General features: G+C 40.7%; 1 protein-coding gene across 1 annotated transcript; it reads right to left on the bottom strand.

The window, feature by feature from the left end:
- Positions 1-8021, bottom strand: snw1 (SNW domain containing 1). The gene is made up of 14 exons (XM_026142837.1): positions 7925-8021; positions 7292-7445; positions 6995-7156; positions 6647-6742; positions 5880-5986; positions 4849-4953; positions 4521-4590; positions 4351-4416; positions 4139-4255; positions 3908-4049; positions 3216-3318; positions 2377-2494; positions 2070-2233; positions 1-858 (listed from the first exon to the last, which is right to left on the bottom strand). Exons 1-14 carry the CDS (start codon positions 7936-7938, stop codon positions 666-668), a joined length of 1611 nt encoding a protein of 536 aa, XP_025998622.1. The 5' UTR covers positions 7939-8021; the 3' UTR covers positions 1-665.
- Between the last annotated feature and the right edge of the window lie 11495 nt (positions 8022-19516).

The following is a 19516-nucleotide window of genomic DNA, read 5'->3' as shown; positions in this document are numbered from 1 at the left end:
GACAAGTCAAACTTGTTTACTAATTAAAAAAGCACAGCAGTTACACACGATATGAAACTCAATCCATTGGTAGTAATGTACAAGAACTATAAATTTGGCTGGATTTATATCTTCTAGATACATTTAAGCTGCTGTACACATCTGCCATAAAACAGGGACTGTGCTCACAAATGTACGAGGGGTTTAAATAAAACACTGCCATAACAAACAAAAGGAGGGAATGTGAGGAGAAAGTGAGGAAAAAAAAAGGGGGTAAATACTGAGGAATTCCTGTTGAGTTTATTCTGTAAGCTTCAGCATTACAGGTTTATAAAAACAAAAGCAGACAGTGACTAAAATCTACATTTTTTCCAGGGTCAGTTATCACCATTCCCAGCCACATGTGAAATGAAAGAGGTTGCACTGTATAAAGAGTAATGTTTCAGATGCAGAGCCCACTCATACTTTGCCTCACAACAAATGCTCAACATGGGTTAATGAAGTCTAATAGACAAAAAACAAACAAAAAACAAGCGTTTTACACAGCCTTACACCCTCTTTCACACTGAAAGAAGACATCAATCTTAATGTCCAGTCCTGACAGATACTTGTATACCACAACACCCCTCAACCGCTGAGGGGATGCACTGACTCCCCCTCTGTATGAGAAGTGCACCGAGCTGCTCTCACTCCTTCCTGCGCTTCTTGTCGTGGTAGTCATCCTTGGAGCGGTTGCTAGTGGATGGCCTCTTAGAGCCGCCGTGCTGCTTGGCTTGCTCCAAAAATTTATCCAGACCGAAGGGATCCTCCTCAAACTGAACAGGTCCTTCGCGCCTCTGCCCGTGGTCGGCGCCTGAGAACTCTTTGTCTGGGGCAAACCTGAAAGTGGACAGGAAAATAACTCATTACCAATCCCTACCTGATCTGCAGGTTATTAAACGGACTCACTGACAAGGGGCAGAACATTTTGAATGAGAAGAAAATGACCCTGAAAATATCATGGAGCAAATGTCTCTGGTAAGTCAGTCAAAAACTGTTTTCAACATTCTGTTTTGCACAATGGTCTCGCACCCTGTGGCCAACCAAACACTCCTGAAGCACAATGACAACCTGGTGACTAAACATATGGGACAGGCTATGCTCGACTAGCCGAGTGTAGCACTGCTGCCTCAAGGACGAGACTTCCTGCTGGGATTCATGTGAATGCTTGTCTCGTGCCTCAAAATAAAATTAGAATAACCTTGAAATTTTTTAGGTCTTTGTCATTTAAAAAAAACATAGATACTCCCTTGGCTAAAGGGCGCAGGCTTAGCCATCTTGGTAGCAGCCTAATTAACAGTTACTATGCTTAGATTCCACACATTTTCAAACGCAAAATTCAAACAAGACAACAGCGACGACTTCAAGTTATTATAAAAGTGAGAAAACTGCTGGCGATGTGAATTGACCAGCTCCGGGAAAAATCAACTCCCAATGCGAGCGACTGAAGGAATTACCAATGAGAAGGCAGGATACCACTAGCTGACATATGACCTGGTATAAAAAAATATATATGACAAAGTTATTTAGGTAACCGGAGCCTGGAATGTCTGCTAGCAACAAACCGTCAGCACCAAACGATGCACAATGAGCGACCCACGTCCTGTGCAGACGGAGCGTATTGGAATACCAAATTGTATCCATGGCAGAAAGCTCTGAAATAAGGTTCACATGAGGAAGTATGATCACACATCTGTCACTGTGTTCCTGAGTTATGTTGTTAATTACTTGCTGGAACAATACGACATCCAAATAAAGCTGACACAGATACCACCACTTCAGCTTTTTTACCCTTTTAGACATATTAAACATATCTCTGAAATGACCTCATAATGAGAATATGAATATAATAAAGTAAGTCCAAGGTGTTCTTGATTTATTGTGTTCAGTCCTTCCTTGGGTGACTCTAAATTTTGGATGTGTTGTCAACACATTATGTTTTATCTTAAAGGAACATTTTTGTAATCATTTTCTTCCCAGAACAGTTAAAAAGGTGAACAGGTCAAATAACGCCGTCTGAAGAAAAAAAGAAAAAGAAAAAGTCCTCATACCTGTTGTTGTGCATGAGTGAGTCCAAATCATCTGCATAAGCATCTTTGTCTATATTCTTGCTGGGCCTGTAGATGTTGGAGGCCATATCTCTGCCACTGCGGAAAGGCTGGTCATACACGTTGTACGTCTCATCTTCACCACCAGCAAAGCCACTGTCCATACCCTGAAAAGAATGAGGGAAAAAAGAAAGACTAAGATCCAGTTTGATCTGGAACTGAAACTTTCAGCTACATTTATCTTCACAGCAAAAAACCCAAGATGTGAACGCTGGAAGAGTGGAACTAAAAACGTGAGAATCATTCCAACCTTGCTCTGATTGAAGAGTCTCTGGTCATATTGCGCCTCGCTGGAGGAACGAGGGTTGGGCTTGCCCAGAGCGATGAGCTCACTGACGTCCCTGTCCTGATCTCTCTGCAGCTTCGACCTGGGACGCGGAAAGAGGAAATCAAAGGGATGTTCAGCAGAAATCAAAGACAAGATAGAAGAAATGACTCATGGAAAACTTTAGAGAAAGTTTACTTTAACTTTCTTTAAAAGTGCTGTAATAATGTGAGTGCTACAGCTTCAAAAAATTAAAGAGAATAAAAGTGTCATTTCAATGTCATGTTATATAATACATAAAAATTTATTGGAAAAATGCTGGGAGAAACTTGCATGAATGCTTAAACTCTGTATCCTGGCCTTAAAGCTTAAATATATATTGAAATGTGAAGTTTTTTTATTCAGTTCTTGGTGACTTTAACATCTTGATTGTCCTTCAGCAAACAGTCATCTCAAAGTGAAGTGAAAAGTAATTTTAAGATAACAAGGTCTGTGCTTTCTGACAGCTGGAATTGTGACTGTAATGAGCTCTCCTCTGAATTTCACTTTCTTCCCTTCTCCACGGACCCACAGTTCCATCAACTGACAACCTGACGTGCAGAACACATGACTTAACACACAAATGCACACTGGCGGCGCATCCCCCATGCACAAACAGTCTGTGGATCCTGAGCGCGCTGCTGGATCCTGCTGCGTTTGTTCAGTATTAGCTCTAGCTCCATGAATGATTCAGCAGTGTGGACTGCATTCGTGTGTGCGTGCGTGTTTAGAGGGAAAGGGTGGTTGAGTTCACATGCGGTGCATTTAAAGTGCGTGTCCAGCACCTCTTATCGGGAGCAGCTCTGGAAATGTTCCTGTCGTGCTGCCTCTCTTTCCTTCTGTCATGGCGGATCTCGTCACGCTCCCTGGCCTCGCCGTCCTCGCCACCTGCCGCGAGAGATGGACGGATGGGAAGAGGGAGAGAACAGGGTGCAAAGAAAAAACGAATAATAAAGAAGAAGAGAGAAGCAAGGGGTACACATGAGGTGAAATGGTGCAACAGAAGTGTGGAGTGAAAAGAGCAGGGGAACAGGGCGGGGCAGAAAGAGAGAACAAGAGAAGGTTTTATAAGTAACCTTAGAATATTTGAATCAAAATCACAGCTGATGGATGAAGCATTTACCACAGCAAAAGTTCTATTTTATAATCACAGTCAATGTCCTGTAGCTAAACAGTCATTCAAGGCGTAAAAAAAAGAAGAAGAAAAAAATAGACACGAAACATTGATTTTTCCTCTCAAAAATATACGTGAATTATCAGTGGGGAAGCAGGAACATCATTTCACAGCTTACTGGTCCTGTCAACACTGGCAGACTGAAAAATGTTGTCATGATTTATGCCGGTCATGTTCCCGATTTGGAAGTGGTGACAGCACTGATAACAGAGTCCGCTCTACTTGCTCAGAAAAGCCTCACACAGATACACCCATGAATATTAAGTAAACTTTATATTCCTGGCTCTTATCTTCAGGGCTCACCTTTGTCACCGTGACTTTTGATCCCTGCCCTGCGATCTCGAGCCATTTGGGCCAGCTCCCTCAGCTTCTCCTCCTTCTTTTCCTTCTCCTTCTGAGCCATCTTCTTCTCTACCTGAGCTCGCATCTCCACGGCCTCTCTGGCCTGCAGACATAATCAGCATTTAAATATAACCAACAAACGATCACTTTAAAGCACAACCTTTCAGATTCCCTTTGACAATCATGTGTTACCTTTCTATCAGCAATATAAAGGGCCTCAGCCAGCTTGGCAAAGTTTTCATTGATGTGAACCGTTTGAAGACCCCTCCCATCAGCAGCCAGACGTTTGTCGAGTGGGATGGTGTAGCCCTGAGCGCAACCAAGCATAGTGAGGAAAAAAAAGTGGGCACACACATGTACAAAAAACAAAACCGACCCAATAACTATTTCAGATGTCATGTTACCTTAGCGTTCTTCCAGTTGGAGATGCACGGTGGAATCTTCCACTCTTGCTGCTCCTTGACCGTCATCTGTAACAAAACTGAGAAACTATCAAACATAGTGCAAGCAACTTGATTTAGGATGCAGCGTTAAAATGCCTGAAAAGCCGGACATCTGTTTGAGCCAACTCTACCTTTCTGCTTGGAGAATGCATCACAGGGGCAGGGGGAGAAGGCGGTCCACGAGGAATCTTCTTGTTGATTCTGAAGCACGAAGAATGACAGGCAAAATATTTTAGATGTTTAAAAAAATTTATCCTGTAAGACTTTTTAACACATTTTACTTGGAAGTCCTCATTTACTCCTTACTTTAAATTTCTAGGGTGATCAAAACACCACACCCACAAAAGGGACACATTCTAGATATCATAACTATGTATTAAAGTGTCAAAACAGACATTAAAGGTTAAATGAACACATTTCAAATTACATAAATTAATGATGGAGATAATGTTTACTTACTTAAAACGTGGAGGTTCCATGGGGTCTTTCTGCATTTCCACCATGCGGATCACCCTCTGTTTGGCCCCTGAATTAAATGCCACTCCCTGTTGGGACGGGGTGTACCTTGAAAAGAGGGAGAGGATGAGGGGAAAGTGCCAGACAGACAAAACTTTATCCTAACCCACACTGACATCCGTTAAAGCTAAAAATACAAGCATGTAGTTGCGCGGCAGCAATAAGAGCTTTCTGAATTCTCCAAATACTTCAATAGTTCATTTAATAGCCCTTTAAACAGCATCCTGTATGAAAGGAGAAAACATAAAGCTATCCCACAAGTTAGTGATACACCATTTGACCATTTATATAAACAATTAACATAACTGACAAAGGTAGTGTGAATGATAATTGTAAGTTAATCTTCCATTTCATGTCATGAGTTAGTGATATATTTTATCAGTTAAACTCTGATCATCACATTTTTCTAAAAAAAATAAAAAAAATAAAATCAGCTTCTTGTCAAGTTGTTGCCTTGCATAAAATACACAGATCTATGCATGTTCTCAGAATCACGAGTCAGACTAATTGATCAGTGTGTTCAAGGTTCTGCATAATTCTGCTTGCACCAGTACCGTCTGTTCTTGTATTGCAGCCTTTAGGATGAGCAGAAATTAATCAATAACTAACTAACTAACTAACTAACTAACTAAACTAATACAGTCTAAGTGCAAAACTCTGGTTTTGTAGGCTGAAATTCAAGTGAATCCAGAGGAGAGCTGCATTATTAACAAAGAGGTAATTTTGGGGGGAATGATCTGAATTGATTCCTAGACTCGAGTAGTTATGTTAGCTAGTGTACATCATTAGCTTACTGTTAATAAGCTATACCCAAAAGCTGTTGTACCCACGTTAAAAGAATCTAAGAACAGGAGTAGAACTGAAAGAAGGCCTCAGGCCCATGTACTACAGAGCACTACAGAAACTGGAAGTCAACTTTCCGACCCTCCTCCCTGACTGTGTGCAGTGTTGATAATCTTCTGACTAATACATACCTGATGTACTGTGCAGGAGCTTGTTTGTCTGCGGCTCTTACAGGCATGGCAGCAGCGATTTTTTGAGACACCTGCTTCTCCAGGGCTGTACGGGTCTTCTCTGTGAGCTACAAAAGGATGATCATGTTTACATTCCAAATTCAAGAAAAGCACATGTCACATGACACAACAGAAACTGTACTTCTCAAACATTAGTAGTAAGAAAGCATCCTGACTGGAAACAACATCAACTGATGAAGGTTGAGCATGGTGCAAAATCGGGAGATGAACAATCTCAAACAATTGCAGGCTTTGATCTACTGAGAATCAGTAATATCTCAAGTACACTAAAACACTACAGCCTGAACTGTCTTTTTATTTTCTTTACTTATTTATTCATTCATTTAGGTCTTTATGGTTTAGTTTGCAGGAGGATTAAATAGACTTGAATCAGTAATTTTGTTAGACAACCTTGTATTTCACAATGACAACTAAAACGAATCTTAAAGATAAGCAGTCATCCTGGTGTCCAACACTTCTTACTAATTAAGTTTAAAAAGTCTAAATACAAAGTTGTCAAAACTAATTATGACAAATTGTTTCACTCGCTCAGCAACTTTACTGGGACAAAAATATACGTTGTCCATTTTTTCTTTGAAATCATCGATACCTCTGAAAAGCACTTTGTGACGGCTTTATATAAAATTTTTACTTCTTTGGTAAATGGTTCTAAAAATGACAAGTGAGCACTCAAATCTAAAGTAATTCTGAGGGCGACGTGCTCTTACCTCTTGTATAGCCTCCTCATCTGGCTTCTGTAGTCCTGGAGCATCTTCATTGAGAACTTCCTTTGGAAGCAGGTCTGTGTATTTACTGAAGATCACCTATAAGCATGAAAAATGAAACCAATAAAGGAATACCACTTTTTAAAATGAAAACAGAGCCAGAGATGCAAATAAACTAAAGCCTAAAAGTCATTTTCTGGCCGTGCGAAAGCGATGTACATGACAGGTTTTATTCAGGCCTTAAAAGAATTGCTGATTTTTATATTATGATTTAAAGACAAATTCTTGGATTGTATGGATTGTATTGAGAGGATCCCTGCTAACTGTCGAAGGGATAAAATGCCCATATACCTTATCCTTTCCCTGTCCTTGTCTGGCAATGGCATCATATTTAATCTTTCCTTCTGCATCCACTTGTACTGCCAGGGCATTTGATGTCTTCTTCTTTCTACCCATCTCCAGAGGAAACTGAGCCACATGGATCTCTGGGAAAGCACCTCCATCTCCAAAGTCCTGCAGAAACACATATTTTGCAGTGAAAAACTCAGGGTTGATTTCATCTTCAACCCGTAGAGGTTAGACAAAAAGGGACCCAACTATAAGCGAGCCAAACAAGAAACCTTATCCCATACGAGCAAGAGGTTTTACCTCGAGTGAGCGAGGTATCCAGCCTTTTCTGTGTCCATAAGGAGGGGGCTCTCTACGGGATGCAACCAGGGCGGTAGAGTAAGACTTCTGGGCCCGGAGCTTCTCCTCTGCCTCCAACTGATCTTGGGACAGCTGGGTCGGCGCCGGTAAAAAGCTGAACACACAGGAATCCTCATGTAAGTCTCAAAGTGATGAACAGTAACACAGGCGCTCTAAGCCCTGGCTAGCATTAGCCGCTAGTGACAACAAGTAGCTTCGAGGTTAATTAAGACACTCGTGTGTCAGTTCAAATAGCTAATGATCAAGGTAAGTTAAGAGAAAACGTTAAAGAAGCAAGCTTAAACACGTGGCTGTCTAAACTACGTCTACACAACGAACTACATCATATCGTGACCACAACTGCGTGCTGATAAGCTAGCTATGCTAAATGTGGAACTCGCGACATTTTTACTTGCTAGCCGTAGCCGTTGGCATCGACTAAATCAGATACAGAAACGACAGCGTAATACCACACATATCAGTGTGATACATTAATCGTAGTCTACACATCAGAAACCAATCGGTTGAATCGATATCTTATTTCCTAACAGTTTTGCAATTTATAACTACAAAAGGCTTTGTCGTGAAGCTCACCTCGTCAGAGACATCTTCCCGTTTCTTCCTAAGCAATGAACTGCACATGCGCGAAGACAGAGCAGACATGCGCAGAATAGAACAGACGACAACCACCAGAAACAAGAAACGTTCTGGACAAAGTATATAGGTGGAAAGTAGGCAGGGGCATTTGTAAGGTCTAGGAAACGATGGCTGGAGAAAGAAGAGCAGAATTCTTCATACTTTTAAGTTAGAAAAGTATCATGCAAAATTGAAAACAATTACTCATTTAAGAATAGAAGAAGTGGTAACTGATAACCTGAAAATGATAACTAATTCATGTTCATCCTATTATATAAAAAAAAACTTTATACGCAGTGATGCTCTGACCTTTTTAAACTCTTTACAAAACACTCCCAAACTGGAAGGAAGGTGAGGATTTATGTGACACTATCTGTCAAAAAAAATCTGTGAATAGTATATAGTCATTGATCAACGGTATTTGATCAGTGGTTGTTGATCAATGGTCATGACAATGTGCATGTTAATGATTAAGGAACTGACCTCACAGCCCATTGTTTATTCAGTGGGCTGGTTTGAGTTATTGTGCAAAAGTACTGTTTATAAGGTTGGGGAAACCTGCAGTCAGCTGAGACTGAAGAAGTCACCTGGATGAGTGATGAAACGTTTCTCCCACTGAAAACACTTTGTCCAGATGAACAGATTCAACCTTTTGGGATCTATAAGAAGGCTGAAAAATAACAAATGGGACAGATCGCTTGTCATCTGAGTTCTATAAATTATTTCATCCTCAGTTGATGCATTACCGTGGCGTATGACTCAAGGATTAATTACTCTAATTCCCAAACCTAAAAAAGATTTGCTTTTAATAGACAGCTGGCGTCCTATTTGCTTATTGAATAATAATTACAAAATTGTGGCCCTTGTCTTTGCACAGAGAATCAAACCGGTGTTAGAGTCAATAACTGATGAAGAGCAATTTGGCTTTTTACCTAACAGACATATTTCCAATAATATCAGGCTTATTTTGGATATGTTGAATTAGTCATACCTAATTCCAGATAATGGCTATATTCTGTTTTTTGATTTTTTTTTAACGCTTTTGACACGGTTGAACATCAGTTTTTACATCATTCACATAAAAGCCTTGCCTTTTTGTAGTTATATAACAATGCCAACTGCTCTATTAAGCTTAAACATGGGTCATCAGCCAGATTTAATGTGCAACGAGGCATCGGACAAGGCTGTCCAATTTCACCATATCTTTTGCTTCTTGTTGCTCAGCTGCTCTGCTCACATATAAAATCAAGCAACTTACAGGGCATTTCTATCACTAACATTTCTCATTGATCAACTTGCTGATGACACAACTTTGTTTTTAAAACATAGCACAGGGATTTCTTTTGCAAGTATTTTGTTAGAATCATTCTCTAAAACTTCTTTTGCCTTAATCTTAAAAAGTTTGAATTATTTTAAGGAGTGTTTAAGAAGTGTTTTATTTGGAACAACAGTTATATTTTCTGTAAAAACAAATCATTTTTTTCCAGAACTGGTTTGATAACAGTCTCATGGCAAGCCAACTATTTAATCAAGAAGTGCATCTGTTTACTTATGCTGAATTTTTACACTACTATAAAATTCCTCTTTCTCCGAAATAATTCTCTGTTGTTTTTGACGCTATTCCCTCAGGATTGTTTTCACTTCTTTGATGTGTAACAGGAAATAGAGCCCAGCTTCTGCCTCCTCTGGTCTCTGGAACTGAAATTATTCAGACTAGTTTTCTACCCTTTTAACCACCTAAAACAAGAACCAGACAACTCAGAATCTGTTTCTTCAAGATGTGCTGTTCATGCTTTTATTTTTGGTGGTTATTTCTTGATTTTATGTTCTTAAAAATTGACAGTAGGCTTTCTAGATCATGTAGTAACAAAGTGAATAGAAAAAGGTCATCCTGCATGCTAGATTTATAGAGTCCTAATGCAGTAAGTGAGACAGTGTGCGGGAGTTATATTTACATTGTTGTGAAAATACAAAACTATACTCACTGCCTTTATAAGCCATCTGTATGTTTTTTTTCAGTTGGTGTTGTAAGTAATACTCACGGCTATCAGTGGAGTCTCAGGCAAGCCAGTAAGTGCAGACAGATCAGATTGTAACTTGCTGCAAAAAGCATTTGGAGATTCTGTATTGAGTGTACGTGCCAAGCATCAAACTGAAGGGCTGAAAAATGAACCCGGCACAGACGTGTCAAAAACTGCAGTTCCTGGCTGTGAATCAAACCCCACAGATGCTCCTGTTAAAGTGCCTACATTTAAAGCAAGTATTTCTTGCATGTTTTATCCATTTAATTAATTAAATTTAATTCATTGCTAAAATTCACAACTTCATTAGCAGCTTGGCTGCTCTAAATGGCAGGTGCCAGCACATGTGGCTGTCGATGGGAGCTTTCTGCTGTGCTCCAGTTTTGGTGAATTGCACCTTTCTGGCTCCAAAAACGCAAGTTAGCAAGTATTTAAACATATAACAGAAATCACGGAGGCTATTTCCATCTTTTATACCCTACAGTCAATGATATTTGCTTCATGACGCTTTTTTCGTGCTAAGTGTTGAAAATGGCAGCACACATGTCCTTGACATCTGTCATGGCATTACTATACTTGAAAGTTTCACAGCCCTGATGCCCCCCCCCCCCCCCCCCCTTTAGAATATCTTTTGTTTTTGAAGCAAAGTGTAACAAAGCAACATTTTGGGCTGGATTTAGGTGGAGATGAAGGCTGAGGCAGAGTATAGCAGAGGCAAGAGGTGCTTATTTGTCCACATATGCTATAACTGCACAGACAATTAAGGGCAGGTCAGGCCTTCCAACAGTAACACAGCGCACACACTGTCTAAGGACAAATGGCAGCCTTAAATACTCTCATCTGTTAAAGGACTAAACCATTATTTGCTCACATGTGAGTTTACCAAATTCCAATATTCCACCATCTATAGACAACCCACATTTTCATAAATAAACATATGCATTTTACCATTTTCTAATAACAATGAAAACTATGATATATTTTAACCTTACATCTCAGCACCATCATAAAAACACCAAAAGAACATGTTCCCCACACTCTCTTAACCCATCGGCTTTCCTGGAACCTTTAAACGATGTCCGGACTCCCGGGAAAGCATTTGCCCAAACAGCCTGGAGAGGTCACAGAGGACTTTTTACATCAAAACTTTTACCTCTAGACTTCGCACATAAACCTTTGCCTAAGTTTTACTAAACACTAGACCTTATTTGCTCCCCATAACAATTCTTTACCCCTCCAGGGCAACCACCACACGTCTCAATGAGGAGCAGCTATGCAGGCCCTGGAACAAAAGGCTACCTGCTAATTATTAAACTACTCAATAAATATTCAATAAATAAACTTCTTTTGTGCAAATAGTTATTGGTGTGCAACTCTATGCCTAAAGTGCGGTGTTAAATAAAATGCTAGTTAAAGTGCTTTTAATAAAAATTGCTGAATGGACTGACAAGTCACTGATAAATTGCAGCCCTTTGGACCAACAGTCCAAGCTGCACTTACATGTTTCTGTTTTTGCAAGCACTGACTCTACAAAGTAGTGTAAAAGCACAAGCAGGAAAAACAGCTGACGTTATCTTGTGTAAAGCAGCTGGAAGGAAACCCTCAAGCAATCACGTCCTAGTTCCCATTTAAGCCTATATGTTTCACTTTTTTACATTTGTTTCAAAAACGTGCTTTGCCCAAGAATTGTAGGATTATGTCAAAATAATAGAGTTTGCTGTTATATTGTATGTGATGAATATCTTGAATCAACCCTTCTGACATGATGATCAGCCATAAAGCAATACGGGACATCCCCACAGGTGCTTGTAAGCTTTCTTTCCTCCCCTTCCTCTGTGTCTCTCCTGTGAGGCAGTCTGTCAGTCCCTCAGCAGAGACATAGTTTATTAATGTGACACAGGGTAAAAGGACACGTCAAAGGAGATCAATCATCGGGCTGTGGTACGGGACAAGAAAGCTTTTAATAAACCCAATCATCTGGGTGCTTCTCCCTCTCGCTCTTTATTTAATGTGCCTGACATTTGGCATTGAGGAGCCCTACACCATCCTGTGTGCACACCCTGGATATGCTGTATCAGGATTACTGATGGAGAGGTCATTGTTTCACCACTCAACTGAAAAACCTCCAGGGAGCTTCTAAGAAGTGCTGTAGACGCATGACAAGCAGCATTTCTTTGTGAATGACGGGGGATGTTTGAATTCAGTTTTTAGGTTACGCTGACAGAAGTGGTCACGATACATTTTTCACACAAGTAGTTTTAATGATTGATTGATCCCACATTCCTGGCCGTTGAATGAAATACAAGAGGCTGCACAAATCTCTTCAGTGGGATTTAAAAATGACAATGACAAATAATTCAATTTTTTTCTCTATTTTGTTTGAAGAGCAACATTTAATGGAATATATTCCTCAGCTTAAGGTCACACAAAAAGCAAACCAGTCGTGCATTTTCTACATCATGAGGCCAGACTAATAATAGTAGGGCGCTTCCGCATGTTCCTGGCTGTGTTTAATTTGGGGTCATGACAAAAGGTGATGCAGGCCAACACGGAGGTGGCAGAGCTCCTGGCGATGTGGACGCTCAGAGCAGCAGTAGTGTCTGAGGCTGGGGAAGGCGACGCATGCCCTGATACATGACAACATGGCCCCTCAGTGTCACTGTAGGGGGACATCAACCAGGGAAAAGTGATGTTTAAACTCTAGGGCACAAGATGAATGGACATAGCCATCATACATCCATCATTCATCCACACGTCTATACATACTGAATGTATCCCTCTGCCCACCCGGCCCACCCGGCTCCTGAATGAAAGTTTTAGGTTCCTTTTAGTGCTGCTGGCTTCTGTTGCTTAAAAAAACATGACCTATCCGTTCAAAGACTCCTTATGGAAAACCAACTGTGTTGATATAACAATGACAAATGTTTCATTATTAATGTACACGAGGAAAGTAATATGTTAACTGTGTTTCTTTAGAACTCTCATGCAATCAGCTGAGCATCGCTGTCATGCTCAGGCAAGTTTTGATACATTGTTAAAATAAAAATAAGAACTCTTAGAATTATTTGTTACATTGTTTCTTCATTGTTTCAGCTTCATGCAAATTTTAGTGCACAACATTACCATACAGCAAGACTGTCAAAGAATAATGGTTGTCATTTTTTAAAGTGATGTTAAGCAGTAGCTGTCCAGGCTTTCCAAAGGTCTTTCAAAGTTTTTCTTTGGACATTGGCTTCTTTTTCACCTTTTTTCAGTCACATCCTTATACCTGACCATTTTCAGATGATTATTTTAATGTGTGCTAAAGGGGAAAGAAAGGAAAATTAGTGGTAATGGGTCTGATGGGGTGCTCATTCCAAATTTAGACAGAGGAGGTCAGGAGAAAAATACAGTGTCAAGTATCTACAGCCATGTGTAAGAAGAGAAGGGTGTGTCATGGTTTAGCGTTGCATTTCAGCCAGTGGTGTTGGAGATCTTGTCAAAACTGATGGAACTATGAGGACAGAAAAATGCCATCAGATTTTGAGCCAGCATGCAATACCATCTGGAAAGCTTCTGATTGACAAGGATGAAATTTTTCAGGATGATCATGATTCTAAACACACTACAGGTGCAGTAAAAGCATACCTGGATAACTCAAAAGTGGACAATGAGCGCCGAGCTATGAGAAGTACTTGTAATTTGCTCGCTGGAGATACGGGAATCAAAAGAATTTGTCTTCTCCTCGCTCTATTCTTTGGAGAGGAGGAGTTGTTCTCACAGATGAGCTCCCCTCTGCTGAAAATGATTCATGTAAATTCAAGTAAAATTTATTTATATAGCACATTTCACAGATAAAAATCACAAAGTGCTTCACAATAAGATCAGACATACAAGTTAAAATTAATTAAAAGCCTGTTTGTATAAAAATGTCTTCAGCTGCTTTTTAAAGGAGTCAGTAGAGTCTAGACAGCGTAAAGACAACGGCAGGGAGTTCCACAGCCTAGGTGCCAGTGCCTGAAAAGCCCGATCCCCACGAATTGTGAGGTAAATACTGGGAGGAGAACAGGAATAAGTTTCAAAAAAGAGAGAGACATTGAGAGAACGCACGAGAGCCTTGTAGCTCCTCGTGAGGAGTGAATGAATAAAATGAAAACAACTTAAAGTGGGTCACCAGACTGCCAGTTCCAAGTCTGGTGTATGTACATGCACCCACACATGCACGCGCACAAGTACACATTTGCATGCATAATATGCGTGCACAAATACAAATTGACACACTCGAGAGGATGTTTACTGCATGCCATGCAGCACATTTAACAAAAGAGAGCAAAGCTATTGTGGCACTTTGTTTATTCATTGTTGCACTGCAGTCCTCCACCTGAGCTAACAATCTCATATAGCGTCACTATGTGTCACCTCAGATATTAGATACAGAAAGATGGTCTTAAACGAGTCTGTGTCTATTTCCATTTACCTGCCACACAAGGTTACACAGAGAATGCTGTTTCTGTTCCCTCTTCCGGCTGCTTGATGAAGAGAATCGGTTTGAATTACATGGATGTAAGTTCTTCGGTATTGTCACAAATAGAATCTGTAAATCTGTTAGACAGGTATGGACACCTTGCTCGTTATCCCTCACTGGTCATTAGTGCTTAATGTTCACAAAATGTTGTTCTCTTTTTCTAGCTAGAAACTGTTGGGATTTCTGATATAACTAAAGAGGGAGCAAAGAAAAAGGAAGATGGGTACAAATTTTACAATGCAAAAAAGACTGAGTGAAATTAAGTTATTTTAAGAGTGGCAAAATCCTGGGTTACTGTGTTGTCAAAGCCAGGGGCAATGCTCACTGGCCTTCCTGCAGTGGAGTCCTGCTCAGTGCTCCTCTTTGCCAGGATTAGGATGGATTCCAGAAAAAGACTGGGCCAAATAAGGTCGGCAGAGGGCTTGCACAGCTTATGGGGGCTAAATAAACCAATGGAGCTTGTCATCTAAAAGAAAGGGAGCAGCACTGCGGACTAAGTGGAAGAAGAACAATATTTGATTGTTCGTATTTGTCTTTGTGAATCCATTATTTTTAAAACATGCATGTTCAGCTGATGGACACAATAAGGTCAGGGGATGGATGATTAAGTTAGCAGAGGAGTGGGTGACTCAGTGCTGAAGACCTTGTAGTTTATGCGGCGGCGTAAACAACATTAACAAATGTACACATCCCTGCCCGAGGTTGTGAATGATTATTTTATTTAGCAATGGTTAGATAGAAGAGCAAATAATACAAACATTTTCCAATATATATATTGCATCAATCATGTTCTCTTTTCTTTTGGAATGCTTATTTTGATTTTCATGAATTTCGAGGTCGAATAAATAAATGTGTTTATTCACCCTTTGGCTCATTACATAATGAATGAACCATGTCAAGCAAATCATATCTACTCCTCAGTTCTCAGATTTGCCACTAGATGTCAGCACCATCCCGAGAAGGGTCATCAGTTCTGCACACACACACACACACACACACACACACACACACACACACACACACACACACACACACACACACACACAAATCCGAGCACATCCACTATCACAAGTGAGAACAAAGATGCCTCCAGGTGTTTCTATGACTCTGAGCCCTACTACACTGCATCTGTTTTGCATAAGAAAGAGACAGACACTGAAATGGCGAGATGATGCTGTATACTTGTGGGCGACTGCATGTTTTTTTTTCTAAAGCAGGCGTGCTTGTGCGCAGTTCTGTGCGAGTGCCAGGAAACGCATTAGTAGACAGCGAGAGAGAGAGAGGGAGCCAACAGCGGCCAGTCAGAGCCTCTTTGCATCAGCAGGCGGGCTGTCTGAGATACTACCCCCCCCCCCCCCCCAACCCTCGCTTCCTGCTCTTTTGGCATTTTCCCAACTTGGACAGTGCACACCCCATTTAGGGTGCTTGGTTTTGTGAAATGGGCTCCCATCAACACCAGCACTCCCATCATTTGCCTCCCATGTTGGAGAGGAAGTCATTGATTTCCTAATCAACAAAAAATTGCTCTGTCATTCAGAGAGAGCTTGTTGTTGAGAGGGCGGACAAGAACAAATTAAAATGCTCTCCGCACACACTGGCAAGCCTTTTACGCAATTATTCAGCCTGCTGCGTGTGTTCAAATAAACAAGGAAGCCAAGTTGCTCTCTGTTAAACCCTAATTTCATGCCGCATTCATGCATTCGTGGGCACGCCGTGGCTGGTTTTCGGCACCTTGATGTCGATCTGACCTTGAGAATGGGGAAGGGGGAGATACAGGCAGAGCTAAGTATGAGCAGTGGCACACGGGGCTCGATGAAGGGTGCTGATAGTGAGCAGCGGCAGCGTCTCCAACAGTGGAGATATGCATCGCTCCAGATTTGAGACAGAGCCCTCGAAGTGAAGCAAAGGATTTGAGAAGCGACTTTAAGAATCTGCAGTTCAGCCTCATTTCATGCGCTCCCTGGTTTTCAGTGGAGCTAGCGTTACACACTAAAGAAAGACAATGTTCGCCCAGGTGCAAAATAGTAGTTCTGTGTTACTGTTGGCTTCCACTACTATGACTGGTCTGTGTTACTTTTGTAAGGGATTATGTGTAATTAGCCCTTAGTAAACAGGGTAACTGATAGACAATAAACCAGTAACCAGTTTTATCATATTTCTGATGGAACAACACAGTTACAAAGTCAGATGCAGGACTAACATCGTTAGCTAGCGCACCACGTACCTCATCACGTCTCACCTGAATATCTTCCTTAGTCTGTAGAAGTATCAACTTTACATAAATGTATATAGTGCCTGTATACTGCTCTCACCTGAAACACAGCAAAATAGCAGTTCTGTGTTACGTGTGCAGTTCACAGGGAAGTAAGGAAACTTGTGCAAGCTGCTGTAGTAAATGTTTGATTTGGAACTCAGCACTTGTTGTCAAGGTCACATTAGGACACCATGGGCTGCAGGGACTTTTTTGGGTGTCTTTTTCAAGCCCCTTGATTTCTCCAGCACAAGTCAACTATCGCTCTGCTACAGCTCCAACCTGCACAAACAGAGCACAACACAACAGCTCAGGACTGTGGCTACAAAAACAAGCCATAGACACACACACACACACACACACACACACACACACACACACACACACACACACACACACACACACACACACACTGCTAGAGCTGCTTCATCGTCACAAGGCTATGTGTTGTTTAGTTTAGCTAGCTAGCTTAAATTTTTAATAAAAATGTTTAAATAAGATGGAACATAATCTTGCTTTGATACTTTTATTGAAGATAGTTATTTTCTAATATTGGTGCACACATTTACTCAAAAGTTCTGACTCTGGTTTTCCTCTTTCTGCTAATAATACTTATCTGTTGTGTTTCCGAAAAAGTGGACTGGAAGTAGAGGACATGTCATTGGAAAATTTGTAAAATAATTAGTTGTTGTTCTTTTTGGGGAATTCTAATTGTATTTTTTATATATAATCAGGGAATCTTAGTTTGTAAATTTAATTGTGGACCTATGTTAGGGTTTTTAGATTTATGTGATGTTTGGGTAAGCACCCCCACCCCCCTGCTTGTGTCTGGCAGGATAGCCCATGTCTACGCAATGTGACCAATCCTCTGTCTGTGTGTTCGAAATAACTAAGAGCAATACATAACTGAGGAATTTGTTGCTGTTGTGTTTAGAGGCATGAAACTCTCACTTTTGGAAAGAACTATCATTAAAAAATGCAATCATTAGTTATTAAACTCTCTCTCTCTCTACCACAGTGTGTCCTCTCTCCCTCCCCTCCCTGAGCCTGGTTCTGCTGGAGGTTTCTTCCTGTTAAAAAGGAGTTTTTCCTTCCCGCTGTCGCCAAATGCTTGCTCACAGGGGGTCACCTGATTGTTGGGCTTTTCTCTCTGTTATTTTGGCATCTTTACAATATAAAGCACCTTGAGGCAACTCTTGAAACTGAATTGAATTAAACTAAAATAGTCATGGATGGTTCCTGGTGAGGTCTAATACAGCAAGTATGTAATAAACTCTAAACTCTTATTAACTCTTGTATTTTCAAAACTATATATATTTATATTTTTTTTTAGCAAAGTTGTTACGTTTAAACTCAGATTAAAATGAGGTGGTGCGTTTGCTTAACTAAGTAGAAAAAGGAGAAGTAAATGTATCTGCTTTTGATGGTGTAACTGAGTTCTGATCATGTAAGGCCAACAGAACTGTACATATTTCATACCTTTTGCCTGGGATTTTTTTTATGTGGATTCTGGTTTGTGCATGTCTGTGTCAGTGATGTGCCATGTGATTTGTCCATAATTATCAGTGGGCTTACTCACACACAGCTGTGTGTGGGACATATTCCTGTGACAGTTGGGGAACTGCCAGGCCAGCCACGCCCTCTAACCACTGTCTGATTGATTCGTTGGAACAACGTTGGCCCTTGTGCTTTCATCTTTATGCATGGAGGCTCCCCAAGGCGATCAAACCCCAGATTTTATTCATTTCCCCTTCAGTCTCCATTCACCATCTTCTATTCATGGCTCTCTCAAACGTACCACAGGCAGCCAGTGTACTGAAATGGACCTCATTATCATAATAATTGCAGGCGAGGTTCACCTTAGGATGGCTGCTTCTCCACTACAACCAGATGACGTGTTCTGGTAGTGAGTGATGCGATGGGGCTGCTCCACCCTAACAGCTTTCGACAGTTGAAGGAAACTGGAAGTAGAATTTGCATCTTGGTTCTGCACGTACCTGGTAGCAGATCACCTGGCATTATCTGCTAAGCAAGAAGGGACACAGCAGCATCAGGATTTGATCCATGTTGTAGACATGTTGGTCATATCAGCAATCCAAAACATTATAAATGATTGATTATTAAATATTAAATATGCTAGCAATAGCAATAATGTTGTCTTTTAAACATAGACGCAGTAGTGCCAGCGATCTTCCATTGGTCTCTTATGACTAGCCCCGGCTGGTGAAGGAGAACTGTTCCTCAGAATGGTTGCCCCAATTTTGCACTCAGTTTTCCAAACATTTTCTGTGCTTTCTGATCTTCAGCAGCGCTAACTCAATTCAGTTTGAGGGGGTAGAGACCAAAAATGCACGTGAAGGTTTGTGAAGAACTTTGCATTAATAACTTGCAAACATCCTGGGCTTCAGCAGCCAATGAAATACCTCTACACTTATTGTTTTTTCACTTATTTGGTGTGGTGGGGAGGGGAGCCTTTGGTGATCACTGAAAAGTTACCACAGGCATAACTGGCTTGTGGTGGACGCGCATTCATTGTGATTTTGCTTTTTGATCCTTCCTCTCATTGTGAAGCAGAATTCACCAAGCATTGAATTGTTCTTTTAATCAATATTCACCTTTTTTACCTTAAGTTAAAAGAAAAGATTGGCACGACTTCTATACCACTATGGGGGCTTAATGTATTAGTGCAGATTGAAAACTGGAAACCAGATGAAACCATTATCTTGGCTCTTAAGTAAACAAAATCCAGCTCAGCACTTAAATACATTAAAGTG

Source organism: Astatotilapia calliptera, chromosome 15 (genome assembly GCF_900246225.1).
Source record: "Astatotilapia calliptera chromosome 15, fAstCal1.2, whole genome shotgun sequence".
NCBI lineage: Eukaryota > Metazoa > Chordata > Actinopteri > Cichliformes > Cichlidae > Astatotilapia > Astatotilapia calliptera.
The sequence above is the reverse complement of the archived record's forward strand: the minus strand, read 5'-3'. Positions and strand labels throughout refer to the sequence as shown.